Below are 22,452 nucleotides of genomic sequence, written 5' to 3' on the forward strand. Positions count from 1 at the left end.
TGCTGGAGCCAATCCCACCCAACACAGGGTGCAAGGCAGGAACAAATCCCTGGGCAGTGCACACACTAGGGACAATTTAGAATTGCCAGTGCACCTAACCTGCATGTCTTTGGATGGTGGGAGGAAACCCACGCAGACACGGGGAGAACATGCACACTCCACGCAGGGAGGACCCAGGAAGCGAACCCAGGTCTCCTTAATGCAAGGCAGCAGTGCTACCACTGCACCACCGTTCTACCTTATGTAAAACTAAGGAAAAATAAATAAAGCATAAATATAAAACAGCAGGTTTAATTTTTGAACAGGTTGCAAACTTTTGACACGTTTTGGTCAAGACAATATTCTACACAGCTATATAGATTCTAGTGAATCTCTCTAGCAGTGTGTTAGAAATGTTTTATTTTTGCAAAGGTTTTTTCTCTTTTGAAGTGACAGGTAAATTGTCAACAAAAAGTGAACATCTGTGAAAGAAACTGAAACTGGTTCACTCGTGATTTTCTGTTCATAGGGTAAAGATTTTGTATGACTAACTAGCCCATTTCAATTTTAGGCTTTTGAATTGTGCCTTGATATTTATCAAATGTGCAGCCTGAAATTTGGCTTCAGTGTGTGATGGTGTTTCATTGCTGTGCACTTAGGTAAAGTGGCTTTGTCACAATAGTAAAGCTGACATGCTGTCATCTCTGATCAGACTGAAGGAATCATCTGTATCTGATCCATCTGTTTGAACCAGTGAGATCCAGTGAAATGCAGCTTTGAAGGTGAAGGCTGGCCAGCACTCTTGTCACCCCACACTCATTCAGAAGTGGCTTCATAATTTACTCTTTGAGCAAAATAATCACCAGGGTATGCTTCACTATCACTAGAACTAGAATCTGTCATGCTGTCACTGTCACTCTTTGAAGAAATATCACTATTATCGCACAGTTAATCGTGTTCTTCTCCACTCACTTTCAGCGCCTCTATTCAGCTTGCCCTGTTACCACAACTGCAGTGTCAACACCAACAATGGTAAAGAGGTTAAAGAGGACTCAATCAGCCAGTCTAGCTGCGGGAATATTTCTTTGAAACACAGAACAAATGTTTATTCAGATGTTTTGACTAATTTCAGGCCTAGCAGCTGGTTGTGACAAAAACTGAAAATAGTTTTGCTAATTATTTTATTTCATTAGTTTTTTTCAGCTACCTTAATAGTTTCATTGTGTTGTAGTTTTGCATCTTGTGTTTGTTAATTTTTTTATTTCAGTTTACGAAAATGTTTTAATATTTTTTAATATTAATATTTTTATTTTAGTATATGATGATAACCTTGGTACTGGGTGCAAGGCAGGAACCAACCCTGAATGGGAACTCATTTCATTATAAGGCCTGCTTATCCACAGACACTCAGTCACATGGGCCCCGTTTTATAATTGCCACCTATTCTGACATTCCATGTTGTTGGGATGTTAGAGGTAAGATGAAGTACCTGGAGAAAACCTACAAAGACACATGGGGGACATGCAGACTCTGTACAGACAACTCACTGGGGTTCTGGAACTGTAAGAGTAATGCTCACCCCTTCCTCCATCTGTGAAATTATTCTCAGTTAAAGTGGCAGAAATATTTTATAGGAAGAATGCATTAGATTGTAGGTGACTTGAAGAAACCCTTCACTACAAGAAAAAACATATGTGAGGTTTATGTTTTATGTGAACCCATGCAGTACATTTGCAGGTAGTAATTAAAGTGAAATAGACATGACATAATATTTACAATTATGTGTATATACTGTGAAACCAAAAATACTCTAGTTAAGGGTTACTACTTTGGGTAATAAATTCCTTTCCTTACATACACATTATTTTAATTATCTTTCCAGAATTCAAAATTATCTAAGGTTTGGTGCAGTGTAGCACTCATCCACATAAACTTTGGTATTTTCTACATATACAACCAAAATATGAAACAAAAGGATGGTGGTGATAGTGTTCTTCATACGTTTAATTGGATATTTGATTTTCTGTTTAATTTTGACTGTCCTACTTTTAAGTTATAGCCTTGCTTGGTAATATTTTCTGAAATATTTAAAGTCTGCTTTTCATTCCATCAGTGGCTGTTTGGTGTCACTAAGTCAGATGTAAGTAGTTATTATATGTGAAAACAAGAGGATTTCATGTCATGAAATAAAATAACAAAGGCAGAAGTACTGGAGCTGCTTCTGGATGGAGACTTGTTCTGTACGCATGAAGTGCACGTTTACATGCAGAAAATGAGCAATTTCAGTTGAGTGTGACACGTCATTGCTCTCATTCCCGTGGCTGCTGGGTCGACCCACGATCACAGTTGTCACAGGCCTGATTTCAAGCAGCACCATGTAGATGCAGAACACAAATCATAAAACGCCTGCATAAAATAGTGCAGTAAACAGCTTTTTAAGCTGCAGTGTGTGTGGCCCTCAACAGGGAGCACTCAAGGCAATTTGTCATGAATGAGTAAGCTGTGTTCTAGTTTGGGTGGGATTCACATGCATTCTTTTTACATTATATGTACCAGGGCTATTCCATAATTCCTGCCTAACTGTTTGTATTTGAACATTTTTAAAAAATGCATTACATTAGACTCAGAACTCTTTCAGTCAGGTTTTATTTACTGTATTTATATTTTGTTCATTAATTTGAACTAAGGCAGCAATGTTTATTCAATGCACTGGATATCTCATCTGAAACAAAATATTTACAGGCATTGTGTAAATAAAAGTAAACATCATCTCTGGTTAATCCATATCTAAGTGAACTCAACTTCAACTTAAAGATGTTTCAGTTTCTGAACCTCTCACAGATCACTTGCGGAAGGAGCGTAAAGCTTAGCGGCCACTGGTTTGATACCCTCTGCTAAGATCAAGAGGATATTTGCTGCAATATGTGCACTGCATGTCTGAGCTGCTTATTAAAGGGGTTGGGGGAAACCTCCAGTTCACTGAATGACCAGACTGAAATGCAGTTTTGTCAGACCATGAGACTCACAAACAAGCCTTTATTTTATGTAGTGCCTTCACGTAGCAAGTTCTATTTCAAAGTGCTTTACAGTTAGGGGGCTGTAGTACTGTTCTTTATATTGACTTGTTTACAGCTGGAGCAAAGGCGGAGGAATTTGCTGAAGGTCAAAGAGTGAGACACAGATTGCAACTTCGAGATTTAAGTCCAGTGCTTTAGTCTTCATGCAAAAGAGTGTGAATCAACACTATAGGAGATTTTAATTACATGGTAAATGTTAGTCTCTAGGAAGATTAATGGATGAAAGGAGTTTTTAGTTATATTATCAGTGTTTTTGAATTGTTTGTATATTTTCACAAACCCTCTTTCAAAGCCAAGCATGTGTTTTTCAAAAGATGACATCTTAGAATTGAGGAAATTGTGTTTTATGAACTGTGTGTTCTGCATGCTCATTAATCTATAAAACTGTCACATTTTTATTACTTAGCTTATACCGGGCTTCTACAAGATTAACTGTGAAAGTATTACAAGGACATTTTGACTTGTTTAACATATGTACAGTATAGACAAATATGTATTTATGTGATTTTTTTTTTCTTTGATGCTGTTGCTAAGCATTTACTTGCATTGGAAGAAATTTGTTTGTCACAGCATTAGTCATAATGATGTTTCCAACCATTTAAAATTTAATGAAAATCACCGTAATCCGTAAACATTTAGGAATGCATGTAAAAACTATTTGAAGGTTTGAACTCCTTTAGAAAACACCTTGATTTATAACTGTTGAAGTGATGCACAGGCTGGGGCAAGCATTTGTTTTCAATCAGTAGACTTCCCTCAAGCCTGTTTTTAAACTGAAAGTAGCCTGAAGTTCACAAAACCTTGAAAAGCAGGTCACAGACACTTCCATGACTTTAACCTTCTGGCTGACCTCATCTTCCTCTCACACAACAAGATATCAACTGAACTCATACTGGGAGAGCTGGATGCGCTCAGATAACTTTCTTTGGCTTTTTAACCTTCGGGGTTGTAAAGTAAACACCTTTAGGGATTTACTTAATATTCTTCAGGTCACCAGCCGAATATCGTCTGGTGGCAGTCGCCCTTGTGTGTGCAACACTGAAAAGCCTTCCAGGGTGTTGGGAACTTGGGAGGGAAGCTCTGACGTGAAAGTGCCTTTAAATCTTTACCAACAATAAACTTTACAAGGGATTCTTTCTTTCTTTCTTTCTTTCTTTCTTTCTTTCTTTCTTTCTTTCTTTCCAGTTTTTTTCACTTTTTGTTTTCCTGTTCCAGTTGTTTTGATTTTTAAAATCTTTTTACTGTGTTTAGCAACTGAGATTATTCATTACCATTGTCTAGTCAAAGAAACATTTGAATATTACTTTTTAAAAAATATAAGAAAAATACAGTTATATGCATTGGTTACCAGGTCAAATATAAAATTATTTTTTTTACTAGTGCAGAAGAGCAAGCACTAATTCATTATTTAAACTATAGACTATTTTATATTAGCTGAACAAGTTGCCTTTCAAAATTGGGATTCTGTGAAAGTCATCTGAATAAAATTTGTTTTGTTTTTGGGATCTTTAAAGCAGAGCATCAGGTCTTTTATGCATATTGCAGATACCCACATGAGCTTTTAAAAACAAAAAAATGTACTTTCCATCTTGAGTCCAGATGATGTAGTTTGTGTTCCTTTTCGAAGACTTCAGTATAAAAGCACACTGGTCCTGAAGCACATGTTAAACAAATACTATACAGTATTTCAATCATTTTTAAGTTTGTGTAAATAAAACCTTTAAATAATGGCCCTGTGGGTACTCCTTTGAAAATGGGATGTTTATCTTTTTGAGTTTATCAGGGTAGTTGACTTTTTTTGCAGTACTGTAAATGGTTCTGAAGTCACAATATATTTTATTTTTCTCATTTTGTGTAGAATTAGGGGTCTTGTTTTGTCAATAAAGTTCTTTTTTGGAGTTATAAATGATACTGTAATGATAATAGATTCTAAAAACATTTTTCTGTTTATAGGTAACTTTATTCATACTTTTGACATTCACAAATTCTCCAGGCACACAGTTTAAAGAGAATTGCACAAAATAAAACTAAAAAGAGTTTGGTTCCAAGTGGTTGAAAAACCACTTAGTGAAACAGTAAACAACAAAAAAGTGCAACCTTTTGGATAAAGGGACTCTATGGTGGATATAGATATATATATATATATATATATATATATATATATATATATATATATATATATATACAGTATATAAAATATACAACTTCAAGAAAGGTCTGTGGTCCAGTGGATGTTTGCAAGAAGACAAAGTTTGACATTAGTGAGAATTCAGAGTTCCCTGAAAAAGTTAGAAAAATATTCCAAACTGTAAGCTTTTTGTAGGAAACTGGATATTTAGTGGGGTGAGGTGCAGGAGTGAATCTGCCAGAAGTAAAACTTTATCCTTACAAACAGAAATATAACCAGTTGCCACGTTAGGGGTATGATATTTCATTACTTTAGAAAAATATTTGAGGGTCTAGTGGACTTATAACAGTTGGATGGGGCACTAAAAACATTCTGTCTTCTGCTTTGAAATATGATGGCTATACATTTGTTAAGCTGGTTTGATTTTCATATACCAGATCTCAAGACCAGATGTTAGAATTTTACGGTGATAGCAGTGAGTACAGTACGTGACATACTTCTCACAATTTTTTTTTTTTTTTACTTCATTTCATTTAATATTTTCACTGCTACTTATGACAAACATTTGTGACTTTTCTTATTTAGTTAATATCCTAAACAGACATGGAACATTTCACAGATAATTGGTATGTCATACTGAAATGGCATACTCGGCCCACTGCCTCCTGTAAAACTCCATTTATATATGGTGTACCACAGCCGCACCCAATCTTATCATACTGGTAAAGAGATGATGAGCTTTATTTCTGGCCACTGCGAAAAAAAATATATATGTGTGTGCTCTGTGTAGCACTTGCTAGGGCAAGTTCTTGTCCTAAATACATCTCCAAAATTTTGGATTCTTTGCTTATCCCATAATGCCAAAAACTTGACCCATAAGTGGTTACCTCAACTAAAAGAATATTAGTGAAATGTTACGGATCTCACCCTCCTCACTGACAAGGAGCTTTGACGTCACTGCAGCACTCATAACATGCTTCCCCTTCTAGGCCTTTGGTGTGTCTTTTTCATACTGTGCGTTGCTTCAGCTGTTATATTGACTTTTTAATTCAAAGAGAAAGCTGAAATTGTAAGTTTAAATCCCTTCTTTGACCTGGGTGTGAACCTCAACAATTCACTTTCCTAGATACTGCCCAGCCCTTTGGAATATGTACAGTTTTTGAAGAAATGGAAAATATGACATTTAATGCATTTACATATACAAATATTAGCTATGTTTAACACTTTGTTCCATTTGCTTTTTGAGCTCTGACCCTGCTGATTTTTAAACTGACAGTGAAGCAGTATGGTCCAATGTAGAATTTACAAATAAAGAGAAGGGCATAACAGTCTTGAGAGTTTCAGCACATCGTTGCCTTTATGGATTTTGCCTGGTTTACTTGTGCCTGTGTTGACTCTTCTCTGGATGTGTCCGTCTTGGTTGGCTTATGACTCCAAATTGGAGCACACTGACCCGGTATGGGTGTATGAAAGTCAGCGCCCTGAAGTGGACTGGCACGCCGTCCAGAGTTCATTCCTTTCTTGGCCTTCCATAACCCAAAACATAAGAGTAAACTGGTTCAGAAAACGAATGTATGGATGGCCATGTGGAGAGTGACATTGAACTGTCCTGACTGAAACTTTATTTATTTATTACTGTAATTTATTTATTGACCTGCGCTGGGTGGGCACCCTGCCCGGGAATTTGCTCCTGCCTTGTGCCCTGTGTTGGTAGGGATTGGCTCCAGCAGACCCGCATGACCCTGTGTTAGGATGTAGCGGGTTGGAGAATGACTGACTAACTGACCACTAACAAGATACAAATCAGGCTTGTTGGCTTCTCAAACCAGCAGACACTTGCAGGCAACAGCAAAAATCACAAATGAACGTTATGTGACCAGTGATTTACAAACTGAAGGAATCTAGACCGCCCCTATGAAAATGTACATTCTTCATTTTTCTGAGTTGTTACTGCTTTAGGTTTAGTAAAATTCAAGAATTTTTTTAAATAAGCTGTATCTTAAAATTATGTGTTTTTTTAACTTTTAGGAGATGTCCCTTTCACTTATACCCACCTACTGTATGATAAATACAAAGGTGACCAAATCTTTAGTAAAATGGCTTCTTTCAAAAATGAATTGAACTCATTACTATTGGTGACTAAACTGTAAACCAATAAATTAAATCTTAAAATGTATTTTATCAGTTCAAGGGTTAGTATGTGAACACATGGTGAAATACACAAAATTAAAGTGTGGAATTAAGACTGCACTTTGTTACTCGTCCATTTTCACCACCGTAACGCTGAACACCCAGATCACTGTGGAAGAGAAAGAATGTTTTCCCACGACTCATCATCTGTGCTTAACTAAATATGGCATTCGTATGTAATACTTATGTTGTTAAGTACTAGATAATAACTTTGTAAATTCTGGTAATGAGTTAATTGTGGGAATGAGATTACGGCTTCCCGTCACTGTATAGGGTGCAGGAATTACTGTTTTATTTCCAGAATTTGAAATCTTGTGCCTTCCAACCAATGTATTATCTTGTTCTTGTGACATTCTGTCTTGAATTTCTAATGCTAAATAGTAACTATATTAGAAATTATAGTGGGAATGATAAAATCATTTACATGAGGTAAAGACTTGTAAACATGTTGTTTTCCATCCAATGTCTCCACAAAGATGCCGTGTCATTGTCTTTAATCATAATTATATAATTGTTGTTAGACTTGCATGTTAGAATTTGGAAATGGTAAGAATATGGAAATAGTTATGGATTGACGGAAATATATGCATTACATGTTTCCTAATTTTACTCCACAGATATCTCTGTTACATTTATGAGAGTCCCCATTTGAATTTATTTATTGGGAAATTATATGTAATTGAGAGCTACCAAAAAAAACTGAGTTTAGGGCCCTTGAAGACTATGGTTTCTATATAGAATTTGTATGACACCGTATTTTTTCAATTAAAAAAAGCAACAATATATAAGTATTTACACAATAAACAAACTTTGTGTCTGGTTGTGATTGCAGCTAGCTCATTGGAACAAATTATATTTTGGAAAAGGAGAATAGGAAATCCCAGCAGAGCTGAAAACAATAATGCTGAGAAAGGGTTGATGTGAAAGCCGTCACCCTAGCCTATTTACCTCAACAACCCCCTAGCCACAATAATTGGCAGCATATGCTTAATAGACAGCATTTTTCCATTTTTGTGTGGATCCTTTATGTAAAAAAAAAACTAAACAAAAAAAAAAAACAGACTTTAAAATCTTTAGCTCTTGGCTTATACTCTTTAGCTTTTGCCTGCACCATTTTATATTATAAACATTAGGCAAGACAAGCTAATGCTGACTAATGATTTGTAGAATCTTGGAGGAAAGTTTTTGTCTTTCTCTTTTACAAGGCCTTGCAACTTTGCCTTGGATTAGTGGGTTATGAAGATGGATGGATGGTTCTTTTCCACTGTTCTTTGTATGCTTTAAAAAGTTGTTACTATAAACAAAAAGTTTGTGTGTATGTGTGTATATAGACATAAACAGTAAATGTATTTACAGCAACTTTCATGGGTTCTGTGGTGCTCAAAAGACTTTGCACTTGGCTCCTTTAAGTGCTTGAACTCACTTTATTTTAAACTGAAAAAGGCTCCAGAAGTGCAGGAAGCAGCGCAGCAATGTCCTGAACAGCAGAAGTCATACTTACCGATTTAGTGTACAAGTGGGCTCCATCAGCAGGACTCACTCAGGTCAGTTTCAGTGCCCTGTGGTGGCTGAACATCCACACAGCGTGTTGAGATCTGGAAGAAAGAGGTCTTCAAAGACAACTCCTCTTTTAGGCCCAACAAAATACAAGACGGTGTCTCATAAAGAGCCTGTTTGTCATAGGAGGCTGGAGAACCAGAAACGTCTAGCCCTGTGTTGTTTTGTTCCCAGTCATAAGTTTTAAGTCAAACAGTTCTACTTGCTTCTATTCCACATGAAGATGGGAACTCCTGGACTAAGTGAGCAGGAGCTCCAACTGCTTTAGCAGAAATGTCATTAATAGACATGCTGGGCTGACAAGCATAAGAGTATGTGATGCACTAGTTAGCCTCCCTTAGTGGACCACTTTGGTTATTTTAAAGTTTCAATACTTTTAATGATTGCTTTGTCATATTTCAGTTAAGTTAGTTTTGAAAAGAAAAGATGTACAGTATGTGTGAAAACAATATCAGTGCTGCCTAAAGTGTTGCAGTGAGTTGTATATATATACGCATAAATGTGAATGTGACATAAAAATGAACTTTTATTCATCTGTAATATTGTGCTATTTGTGATATTTTTTCACAATTACTCAATATCTTCAACTTGATTTCATCCTCATATCCAGCCTCCTCCTGTATGAGTATGCCCTAAAATAACACATTACTGTTTGCTGTCTTTGAAGTGGCATATCCAGGTCTTTATTTGAATTTCACCAATCAAATTTGGCATTAGCTCCAAAAAGTGTTGTGATCACACCCAGTGCAACACGTTTTTGGATTATCTTCAAATAATAATGCTGCTGTCCATGGAAAGTCAATGAAAAACTTTCTTTCAAGTTAATTTATTCTTATATGGTACATTTTTCAGTAGACAGCTGCAAAGACTATTCACAATATAGTTTATAGAAAACATGGCAATATGCAATATACACTACCAGTCAAAAGTTTGGACACATCCAGAAATGTTGATGCTTTTGACAGAAATTGATACATTTGTTTTTCTCAAGATACCATTAAACTAAATGTTTAAATACAGCCAATGCATTATTAGTGTTTCTAAAGGACATTATTGCTGTTATTCTACTAACTGGTACTAACATTCCTAAACTACAATGCTGTGTCCAAAAATATGCCAGTCTGCTGTTTTTTTGCAGAATGAAGGTTATTCCATGTGACAGATAGGAACCCAGAATGATCTTTTCTATGTTGCCACTGGTATTTTGTGTATGTAGGCACTTATGTATAAACCCCATATTTCAAAATTCTTTCTGTATGTTACAGTAAACCCACAACTCATCCAAAAGCTGTTGTTTCCTTGTTTTAAATAAATCAATAAGCAGTAGGTGTTATTGGCTCTTGTTCATTAGTAAAATATACAATTTGTACACGTGTATGCCAATGCGAGCAGTGTCGCAGCTGAGTGAATTTGCTTTTACAAAGATTCCACCTATGTGGCACCACATACAGTGAAAGACTTATTATCGCTGGATATCTGAGTTTCAGATCTTTTTATAGATGTACAGTTGTCTATGATTGGTCAGTTGTACTGCCTGTCACAGCCGTGTGTAAAACACAGGAAATATATTGCTTAAGTGACAACTCATCTTTAAGCATTGTTATGCACAAGCTTCTGCAAGACTGCATGCGGATTATTTGGTTGATTTGAAATAAGACTTGAAGTTTGTACTAGCGAAATGTCGTCATCTTCTTCGTCAAACAAAAGGTTGAAGAAGTCCTAGAAAAGTTACAGAATGCTAGTGATACAGAATATGAAGCATTTAGTCACAGTTCTGTCTCTATTGAGAACAACACGTTTTTCTGAAGGACTCAATGCTATGCTTGATTTGCAAGTACATCTTAGTATAACTTTGTTGTGTTGTGGCTTGCACTTTTACAGTTCAAACATCATGAGTTCAGTGACCATATCTGAACACTTTCTGCTGCATGTTTTCCCTATATCAATTTTCTGAGCAATGTTCTTCTAGTTTCAACTTCTTTCCATACCTGCTCAAAGTTTCACATCAGTAACACTTTGATCGAATGTCGCTGGCAGTGCGAACTTTTGCGAGGGACAACTTAAATGTATTTGCAAGTAGCAACATTACACGGCACGATACAGTTTTATGTGGGGACCCAACCCAGATTGAATGTCACTATATCACAATGCATGAACTTACATGGGGGAATCACCCTTTGATTGAATGTATTTTTATAGCACAGTGCCACACTGCTCCTTGTAGTTTCACCTGGGGAGCCCTGACTGGCCCCTGATTGCATGTAACTGAATCACACCTGGCAATCTTTCACGGGGGGACCACTAATGTCACTGAATCACTCCTACGCTTGGAGTTTATCTACGTGAGGAACCCCCCCGCCTCTCCCTTCATTTGAATACTGCTGTATTACACCGCAAATATGTTGTGTCGCAAGTACATGAGGAAAAAAAGATGTTTCAGGTAGTGTCTAACAGCGCACAGTTAAAAATGAGAAATTAAATCACGAGTGGGCTTTGGGGTTGAAACGAGTGTTGATTAAATTGGGGGGATTATACCCAGAACAAGTATCATATGCTTGCAATGCTGTGATGGCAACAAGACCCAAAAGTGGCCGAGAAACATTTGGTTTTAGGTGTAAGTGTCTGTATGACTAGCTCTGTGCCCAGGACTGCCAGGCTAAGCCATTGTCCTCACTGCCATAACCCAGCACTTGACAAAGCTGGTATGAAAATGTATGGATGTACTTAGTTTATTTCAGATTATATTTTGTCCATTTCTGAACCCAGAAGTGAATTTTAGGAATATAAGAATTTTGAAACCCAAGTGAACAAATTAACAGGCTTCAGCAGTGCTAATGCAATGACAAAATCTTCTTTAATAACCATTTCACATTTATACATGAGTAATTAAGGATAAGCCAGTGGAGTTTACCATTAGGATGTGAAGGAATGGCTGCTGAAAATAGGTTTTTGCAGTCATATGTGAATAATAAATTAAAAATCAGTCATTTCAAGCAGTAATAGCCATTAAAATCACTAGTAATGTCTTGGCTGTATTTTTAAATCAATTTAATTGTATCTCAATTAACAGAGTTATTAATTAGTATTGGAAACAAGAAAATTTGTGTGTGTCTCTAAACTTTTGACTAGTAGTGTGTGTGTGTGTGTATATATATCTATTTATATATATATATATATATATATATATATCTGTTCAAGTAGACATTTCATTTCTAGGTTTTCAGCCTTTTAGATTATTAGAGGCCTTAAAAGTGGTAATTAAATTATAATGTAATTTTAAGTAAATCAAAGTAAGATGAATTGTGCAAAAGTCATCATTCAGAGGAGATAAAGTAAAGAAAACACATACACACTGTGAAGAAAACAGGCTTGTGGGGACCCAAGGGGCTTAGATAAGTCAAAGTCAAATTATTTCTTAATAAGTAAAGCAACAATCATTGCAAACTAGAACAAAACTCCACACTTGGTAGTACTGTAAATTATCAGCATGTCAAAGTGATAGAAAAGTCTAAACAGATATATTCCAAGAGTTCAATCCATAGGTTTACAGCAGAAATACTAATGGCTACAGGCTTTCAAACAGAAACAAATACACTGATTTCTGTCATTTTTAATAAGAGTTTTTATTTTGCAGTCTTAGCTGACTGACTTACCCTTCCTTACACACACATCCACCTCAGAACACTCAAACATTACAGAAAAACAGTGCTTAGCATCCGTTTTCATGCTGGTTTAACAAACTGCTGTTATGGTATAGGAAGTCAGCAAATCTTCTGAACAAGAATCTCTTGTCAAGCCAGGAAGATGGACATGTTGTTTTATTTTTTGTTCTTGACTGTGTGGTTTATCCCGGTGACTTGATTTGGAGAAAAGATCTAAAGGAGACGACTTCAACTAGGCAGCACAAATAATTGTAATACAACAATTCACTTAATTTGCTCTTCTACTTATTTATCCACTAGTCTGTTTCCCACATTAAGTTCATTTCTGAAAAGATTTAACAGCTAACATCTCAATACATATGAGGAATAACCCTGTACTTGTGAAGATGATGTGGTGAAAAGCTCAAAGAAGCACGCAAATTGATCCCAGCCTGAGCAAGCCATATTTAGGAATAAATAAATTACAGTAGCCTGAAATGCCACCCTTACCCATTCTAGGTTTGTGGAATAAATGTTAACCCACATTTAAGAAAAAATGTCTGCCCCAGTATAATGGAGGCATTTTCACAAGAGATGAATTTAAAATAGTCTTTTTCAGGAATATGTAATGATGAAATTAAAATAGACTTTTTCAGGAATATGTAATTGTACTAAGTTTGACCCTCTCTCACAGTTCTTTCTTTTTGCAAAGTTACTAAAATATATATCAAAGCTATTAAAATGAACATTCAGATTAAACATTCCTGCTGTTCCAGTATCCACAGCATCCTCCTTTTCAGATTCACTGACATTTCGTTGTGGTGATGGAGGTACGGCTACCAAAACCAAGTTTTCTAAACTAGAAATGGAAACAAATAATTAGGCGATGGCCACATCTCAACCATTATTTTCTATTTTGAGTATGGAACAGGAAGCAAATCAATAAAATCTGGTGCTGTGATTTAGGGTTTCTGGCTTACGTCTTGAAAGACAACTGTGGTCTGCAATTTGGGTTGGCTGAGAAAACCTTGGCAGCCCTGAAGGGTCAAGGAACTTAGCTTCAGTTGATTTTTGTTTTTTGGTATGAATGATATTATTTATAGAACGTGAAAAACAGCTGAGTGAGGTTTACTAAGCTTTTCGCTGAATGGAGCAATCAAAAACAAAGTCACAGTCACCCAAGTTTTCTTCTTTAGCATATGAACACATTTTTAATGTACCAAGTGTGTTTATATCTCTTTTTTTCACATGATCATTTTTTTTATTGCATAATTTTGCTTCAGCTGTTTTATTTAAAGTATGTGTATTTAGAATTCTAGGAATAATTTCTCTTTCTTGTTTTCTAGACCATGAGAGGTTTATTTCTTTTTTAATTCAAACCTTAACTATTCCCACCGGTTTTTCTTGTAACCAGATACGGCACTTGATGAGCACTTGACTGCCTTTGTTTTTTATTCCATACAAATATAAGTGCACAATACATCTCCTGCATACTGCTGCTTTGTTTATTTCCCTTCTAATTATTCCAGGTGGCGTTTTTCTTTCTTATTTTATTTAAAAAAGGAGAAACTTTGAAAATGCTCTTCATTAATATTTTTTCTTCTTCTTTCTGCCGTTAAAATGAATGCTACAGATTGTTTTTTTCTATTATTATTTTTTTAGGTACTCTTTATTATGAATTTCTTTCATTGTACTTCACCCAACACAAATCCAACGTTATTCTGCTTATTCTAAAATTTAACTTGTTACCATACTTGTTTTATTTCGTCTGGCAGAAGAAAAAAAAAAAAAAGATTGTTTTTTATCCCAGCATGTAATTTACTATATCTGTTTGTTCATGTATATACAGTATACACATAAATGTAGAAAGCATGCAAAATGACTAATAATGAGCATAGACACACAGTCATTATGCATATAAAAATTAAAGTAAGGCCTTGTTTCTTCAGAACTTTTTTTGCTACTCTTACACAAAGTAATATTCCTGCAGTGTCCAGGAACAAGAACATTCCTCCTAGTCCTATCAATACACAGCTTGTTCCCCATTTCACTCAAACAATCCACACACACACTTAAGGAAATCATTTTCTGGCTGTTAGGTCCCCTTTGAGACCAGAATTGCCTTTAGCTGTAAATACAGATTAACTTAACCTTCTGTGGCCTTCAGCAAAAAAGAAAAAAAAATAAAATAAAATAAACAAACAGCCTTATACGGTCAAAGTTGTAGCCTCAAAATTGTTTGAACTCGAGTGAATTTTTGATAAAAGTTTTCATTATTCATGTCTAGTGTAAGCTATTTGCGTGATTTTTGAAATCACCATTCCTGCCTGTTAGGAAATTGTTTTCTCTCTTTGTTTTTTTTATGGTTGTTACAGGAAATTAACTGATGCATAGTTTACTAAAAGAATTCTCATATGCGTTGTTTCAAATATATATTCGGATTCAAATATTGCCCAGCAGACTTTCTTTAGCTTGGGATGCAGAGCTAACATAGCAAACTAAAGTGGACCGTGGATAAAAATGTTACATTTCTTGAGCACTCTTGTTCCACAAACAACAGTTCTTGTTGATCTTTTTATTGAATTGAAAATAATTGCTGTTCTTTATTTTTTCTCCCCAATATTTGTTTCTTTAAATTTCAATTTAAAAGAAAGGATTCAAGATTTACAGTAGTGTTTACATAAACACGTTTAGTGCAGTCTGAAGATGTTGTTCATTTCCTGATTTCAATCTTTCACTGCAGGAACTGAGCATATCACAGTAATGAGGTGAGGGGTTTCCTTTTGGGAGCGGGTTTGTCTTCCTGCTGATCACTTGAATTGACTAGCAGTCCAGTCTTTCTTGGGGTTTCACTAGTTTAATTTTGCTAAATGAACAATTCATGAGATGTTGTCAAATTAACAGAGCTGTACTTTAACAACACAAAAATGCTTTTGTAGGAAATCATTCAAATGTTATCATTCTCTTCCTTTTCTAATTTTCATCCATCCATCCATTTTCCAACCTGCTGAATCCAAACACAGGGTCACAGAGGTCTGCTGGAGCCAATCCCAGCCAACACAGGGCGCAAGGCAGGAACCAATCCCGGGCAGGGCGCCAACCCACTGCAGGACACACACAAACACACCCACACACCAAGCACACACTAGGGCCAATTTAGAATCGCCAATCCACCTAACCTGCATGTCTTTGGACTGTGGGAGGAAACCCACGCAGACATGGGGAGAACATGCAAACTCCATGCAGGGAGGACCCGGGAAGCGAACCCAGGGCTCCTTACTGCGAGGTAGCAGCGCTACCACTGCGCCACCGTGCTGCCCTCTAATTTTCATTGTAGACTTTATTTTTTATAGTGTAGTTTTAATATATGTTTTCTAAATAATGCATATGATACTTTGATTAATGCAATAGCATCACTTAATCATGTAAAACTGTGTAGTCCATTTTCCCAGGATAAATATTTAAAATATTTTAATCATCTTCCTCATTTTTGAAGTTATTTGTATTGCACTCTTTTTAAACTGTATAAATTTTAGAAATGACATCTGTATACAGTATTGTAAATATTTAATGTTTTTAATTGGAAAGTGGACCTAAAGGAAGCAGTTTTACCAGGTGGATGCGCATTATGTTCAAATTGAGGGTCACTAAAGTGATACCAGCATCTGAAGTTCTGTCTGACGCTGGAGGTGGCTGACATACAGTTGATGTAATGTATTTGACTCATTTTTCCTTGAACATACAATTAATCATTTTCAATATAAGATGCTATATAAGGTACCTAGAATTAAAAATGGCTAAAATAAGTCAGAATTTGTGAGTATAACAATGAGCATTTTTAGGTGACTGTACTTTCAGAGATTTCCTTTGTTCAAATGTGCTGTGCTGTTATACTATAAGGGTACGTTACAGCGGAATCAAATTGATTGACTATTCTGGCATCAGTTCCTCTTTGGACATACAGTCAATGAAACGTAACAAACAATAAACGTGAGCAAGAACTAGTTTTAGCTCAACCCTTTAATTAACACATTAGTCCAGTAGGCCATGATTGTGATTTTTATTTTCTTTTGTGCAAAGGAAGGATGACTGAAGTGCTGAAGATGTTAAAGGCCATACCAATTCTACAGAAAGCAACACAATTCTGATACTTTAGTGTGTTCTTTTTATTTTACAGCTGTTTTATATTATCAGCTGAATAATCTGTATCAGCTAATGGTATTATTGTTGATACTTTTGCTGCGTTTTACTTCAATCCTTACAGTCCATTCCTGATGTTAGCTTCTAGTGTTTGTAGACGTGTGTGTGAGTGTGTGTGTGTACACTCACTGGCTACTTCATTAGGTACACCAATTCAGTTGTTAAGAATGCAAATATCTGATCAGCCAATCAAATGGCAGCAACTCAATACATTTAGGCATGTAGACATTGCCAAGACGACCTGGGGAGGAAAGGCGATGTAACTGACTTTGAACGTAGCATGGTTGTTGATGCCAGATGGGCTAGTCTGAGCATTTCAGAAATATGAATGTTCCAAAAAAGGAAGAATATCCAGTGAGTGACACTTATCTGGACAAAAATGCCTTGTTGATGCCAGAGGACAGTGGAGAATGGTCTGATTGGATCAAGCTGATAAAAAGGTAACAGTAAGATGAGATGAGATTATTTATTTATAAAAGCACATTTAAAACAACAGAGGTTGTGCCAAAGTGCTGTACAAAGACGTATGCAGCATACTATCTCTGAATGCACAGTATGTTGAACCTTGAAGCAGATGGGCTACAGCAGCAGGAGACCACAAAGGGTCAGCCAGGAACAGGCAACTGAGGCTACAATTCACAAGGCTTCAACAAAATTAGATTGGAAAAACGATGTTGAAAGATGTGGTGCTTTAACCCACAAATCCTACAGTAAAGAAAAGGTGAGAATAGTGATAAGATACAAGGTGGACATCCTGCATCATCAAGGTTTCTCCCAGGCAGAACTTTCATGGCAGACAGGTGTTTCCTGATGTGTTGGTCAAGCTCTTCTACAGAAGTACAAAGGCAATGATTGAGGACCAGAAATGCAGTACAGTAATCCCTCCTCCATCGTGGGGGTTGCGTTCCAGAGCCACCCGCGAAATAAGAAAATCCGCGAAGTAGAAACCATATGTTTAAATAGTTATTTTTATATTGTCATGCTTGGGTCACAGATTTGCGCAGAAACACAGGAGGTTGTAGAGAGACAGGAACGTTATTCAAACACTGCAAACAAACATTTGTCTCTTTTTCAAAAGTTTAAACTGTGCTCCATGACAAGACAGAGATGACAGTTCTGTCTCACAATTAAAAGAATGCAAACATATCTTCCTCTTCAAAGGAGTGCGTGTCAGGAGCACAGGCTGTCACAGAGATAGAGAGAAAAGCAAACAAATCAATAGGGCTGCTTTTAGGTATGCGAAGCACCGCGGCACAAAGCTGTTGAAGGCGGCAGCTCACACCCCCTCCGTCAGGAGCAGACAAAGAGAGAGAGAGAGAGAGAGACAGAGTTTGTTTTTCAATCAAAAATCAATACATGCCCTTCGAGCTTTTAAGTATGCGAAGCACCGTGCAGCATATTGCTTCAGGAAGCAGCTGTACAGAAGGTAGCAACGTGAAGATAATCTTTCAGCATTTTTAGACGAGCGTCCGTATCGTCTAGGTGTGCGAACAGCCCCCCTGCTCACACCCCCTACGTCAGGATCAGAGAAAGTCAGCGCAAGAGAGACAGAGAAAAGTAAGCTGGGTAGCTTCTCAGCCATCTGCCAATAGCGTCCCTTGTATGAAATCAACTGGGCAAACCAACTGAGGAAGCATGTACCAGAAATTAAAAGACCCATTGTCCGCAGAAACCCGCGAAGCAGTGAAAAATCCGCGATATATATTTAAATATGCTTACATATAAAATCCGCGATGGAGTGAAGCTGCGAAAGGCGAAGCGCGATATAGCGAGGGATTACTGTAGTCAGCTATGAAAACTAAGCGCAGCAATCAAAAAATACCTCAAACTTACATCTGATAAAAATTATGAAGATGTCCAGCAATGCTATCAGTGCAGAACTGTCAGAAACCACTGAGACTCTGGTATACCCATGTACAGTCTGGAGAAGACTCATCAGATGTGGTCTTAATGAAAGAGTCATGGCTAAAAAGACAGTTCCTTTGAGGTGGAAATAAACAAGCAGCAGTAGGTACTCTGGACCAGTGAGTCAGGACTTGAAATTTTTGACTCTAGCACAACGAACTTTGTCTGCCAAAGGGCTTAAGTACAGCAGTACATCCATAAACGTTCACAGGAAAAGGTTTCCTGCAGGTTTGCGCTTCATTTTCTGCAAACGGAGATGGTGATATGATCAAAATTGATGGCCCCCTCACAGCAGAGAAGTACGGACAGATTCTTATCCATCATGCAATATCATCAGGGAAACACCAGATCAATCCCAACTTCATTATATAGCATGACAATGTCCCCAAACACACAGCCAAAACCATAAAAAACAATCTGCAGTAAAAAGAGGAATGGGGAATCCTGCAACAGATGGTATAGCCCCCCTCAGAACTCTGATCTCAGCGTCATTCAGCCAGTTTGGGGTTTCTTAAAGAGGCAGAAGCAAATAAGACAGCCAAAGTCTGCAGTCAAACTGTAACAAATTCTCCAAGAGGCTGGTAACAACCGACCACACGAGGACCCTCAGAAACTACATGACAGGAGACCCAGAGAACTGTTGTTTACAAAGTAAAGGTTCCCTCATCAAACATTCATTTCACTGATGCTTCTCTCTGTTTACTGCATTTTCTAGGAAGTTTATTGATTAATATAAACTATTGATGACATCTTTTTGAAAGCATTCCCAATTTATAGCATTTTTTCACAAGTATCTAGGACTCTGCGTGTGTGTGTTTGTATATTTGTGGCCCAGTATATTATATGACCTTTTAACGAACTTAAGTGTTTATGCAGAACTTGGGCAACACACTGATGTTTAGCTGTATAAGTTCATATAATGTGTCTGTCTCTCTGTGCACGAGGGAAAGAAAAGAATGAGGGTAAAAGAAAGTTTCTACAAAATGCTTGACTTTTATTTCACATGAGCAGCATGATTTTCTTTTTAAAAAAATGTGTGTGTCTGTGAGTTAAAACTTTTTATTTGTACAGTGGGGTTGATTATATTGTTTCTTTCCTTTAAATCATTAATGCTGCTTTGTTCACGCAACATGAAAAGATGTTGATCTGAGTACCACGGACTGGCCTAGAGAAGTACTTTTCTACTATGGCTGTGCTAGTATCACACTAACAAAGCCTTCAGTGGAGGTTAAGTCTTCATCGAGCAATAGAAGGTTATGTTTGAGTTTCATACTATAGGTGTGCAGTGTTTACAAAACACTCCTGGTATTGTGTAAAGTCAGTCGTCAGAGATTCACACCCTTTGGTATTTACAGCATGATCTAATAAGTTAGACATTTTACTGTAAATTTCAAATGTATTGATAATTTTAAAATCAAAATCTGGAGCAATCACCTTTTATAAAGGACCCTGACAAAAAGTAACATTTTGAAAAGAAAAAAAAAACTTTATTTGCATGAGTGAATGAAAGATTTAATAGGTGAGTATTTAGAATTACATTTACTGAAATTCAGAAGTTTTTGTTTATTTCCATTAATTTTAATATTCTTGTAAGCAAAATATGCATGTTTCCTTATAAACAGAAAATGCTTCCTGTATTTCCCAAGAGTAATATGGTAGGAGATTTAAATAATTTATTTTTGGTTTTGCCTTTATTTATGTTCACATCTCAAAGGATGTTTATATTTGTTGTCAATTTCAGATTAAAACTGCTAAGTGTGACAAAGAGAGGCAGATCTTACAGCTACAGAGTCTACAGTACCTGGAGCGATATATTTTTCTTATTCTGTTCAACACATACTTGCATCTGGAGAAGAAAGACTCATGGCAAAGACCTTTCAGCATCTGGATGAATGAGGTGAGGAGTCTTTGTAGGCTATATTGGAAAAAATATACAGTTAGAGTTTGCTTCACATTAAAAGTGCAACCTTTAGACAGTCTGCGAGTCCCCCTTCTCAAGACTTGTGTCCAGCCTGTGTCCCAGGGTAAAGGAGTACTGTAGTAGGAAAGCCCAGTTCATTTTTGTTGTGTTGGAGGACTGTAGCATGAAAGGTTTGATTTCTTTTTACAATCTTGGTATTTTAGTCAAGTCATTTTGACACTTCAGCCGCATTTTTAATGTAGTATGAATCTGAGTTATACGTACAGTCGTTACACAGAGTCACTTGGAAATTAAGCATTCCATTAAGTTCTTATAGTTGGGTGCAGCCTAATTACATTTGGCACACTGAATTACAACTTGCAGGCATTTGTTGACTGACAATGTAAAAACGAGGACACTAATTAAATCGCACATATTACAGAGAAATCTAGTTTCACAACTTCTGCTTCAGGCAATTCTTTGTTTAGCTGCTCTCTACCTAAGATTCCGACGTTAATTCCCCGGCCTGAAGAACCACCAGTTAGTTTAGCATCTTTTAACTACAATAATACATTTTTGACATTTGTGATAAAAAATAACCAAGTGTGCAGTGAATCTTTTAGACTCAGTGATTTGAATAAACTGCAGTCTAATTCAAAGAAAGGTTAAAAAGGAAACGCAGAATGCTGATTTAGTGTTGTTCTCAAATGGGTTTTCTTAAGTTTCATGTTCTACTGTATTGATACATGTCTTGAGGGACAAAACACTATTTTGTTAAATCACCAGTTTTATTTTAGTGCTTCATAGTATACTCACTAATAGGCTAGTGTTTAGAAGGTTGCTTTTATGCTATTTGTAACATTACTTACAAAAGGTTTTTCATTCGAGAGCTTAGTCGTCAAAATAAAGAAGAAGGAATGTGGTATGTAGATGTGTATATATATATGTATATGTAGATATGTGTATATGTAGATATGTATATATATGTATATATATTTATATGTATATATATGTTTACATAACCTCTTTAACACACTACTTCTCCGCTGCGAAGCGCGGGTATTTTGCTAGTTCAATTTATATAAGAACAAATATAAGAAAGAATAAATGTTATTAGCAAGTTAGTTAAATTCAAAGTTGTCACTAGTTGGATTCAAAGAAGCTGCAATGTCAGCAAAATCATATTGACCTGAGAAAAATTAAAATTCGGGTAGGTATGTGGAACTTGAAGCTCAGTGTAAGCAAAATTAAAGCCTTTGACATAGAAAATAAACATATTTAGGAGGGAGTCTGGAACTGTTAGGTATGTTTTATGAGAAATAGTTGGACTTAACACTGTCATCAACTAGACAGTGCATAGAAGTGATGAGTAAGGTCAGAAGGAAGGCATCTACAGTAACTTTCACAGCATGCTGGATGTCAAGAGAGCTTATGGTATGTGTAATATATTTATATATCAGGCCTAATCTGCACATCTAAAAATACAAACAAAAAAAGAATTAATTCAGAAATGTAGAAAGCTAAAATAAGAATTAATGGCATGTAATTAATGCATGTAATCCATCTAATATAATATACTTGGTAATTCAACCATTATTTGGAATAAGTTTTACACCTTTCTGGTGGTTAGAGGTTTTCTGGTTAAGGCAAATGCTTTGGTAGGTTTGAATGAAGAACCTTATTATGCTAGCCAGTGTCAGTGGTTTTATTGCACAAAATTTGTATTTGTTCTTTTTTACACTTCTTATAAGTTCTGCAGATAGAAACAAAAGTGGAAAGTTCATGTTTTATATTAAGCGTTTAAATCTGATCTTACAGTAAATGACAGCAATAAAGAAAAAGCTATTTTAACATTCTGGTTTGATCTGAATTTTT

General features: G+C 36.2%; 1 protein-coding gene across 4 annotated transcripts in view; it reads left to right on the forward strand.

Moving 5' to 3' along the window:
* The window catches only part of LOC114647044 (paladin-like), a 256,380-nt gene that overhangs the window by 223,701 nt on the left and 10,227 nt on the right, over window positions 1-22,452 (forward strand). For all 4 annotated transcript variants that reach the window (XM_028795527.2, XM_051922927.1, XM_028795529.2 and 1 more), the window contains exon 19: window positions 20,419-20,574. In XM_028795527.2, the coding sequence (XP_028651360.1) occupies window positions 20,419-20,574 (156 nt within the window). The remainder of the gene's footprint in view (window positions 1-20,418; window positions 20,575-22,452) is intronic.

This window comes from Erpetoichthys calabaricus, chromosome 2 (assembly GCF_900747795.2).
Source record: "Erpetoichthys calabaricus chromosome 2, fErpCal1.3, whole genome shotgun sequence".
Classification (NCBI taxonomy): domain Eukaryota; kingdom Metazoa; phylum Chordata; class Cladistia; order Polypteriformes; family Polypteridae; genus Erpetoichthys; species Erpetoichthys calabaricus.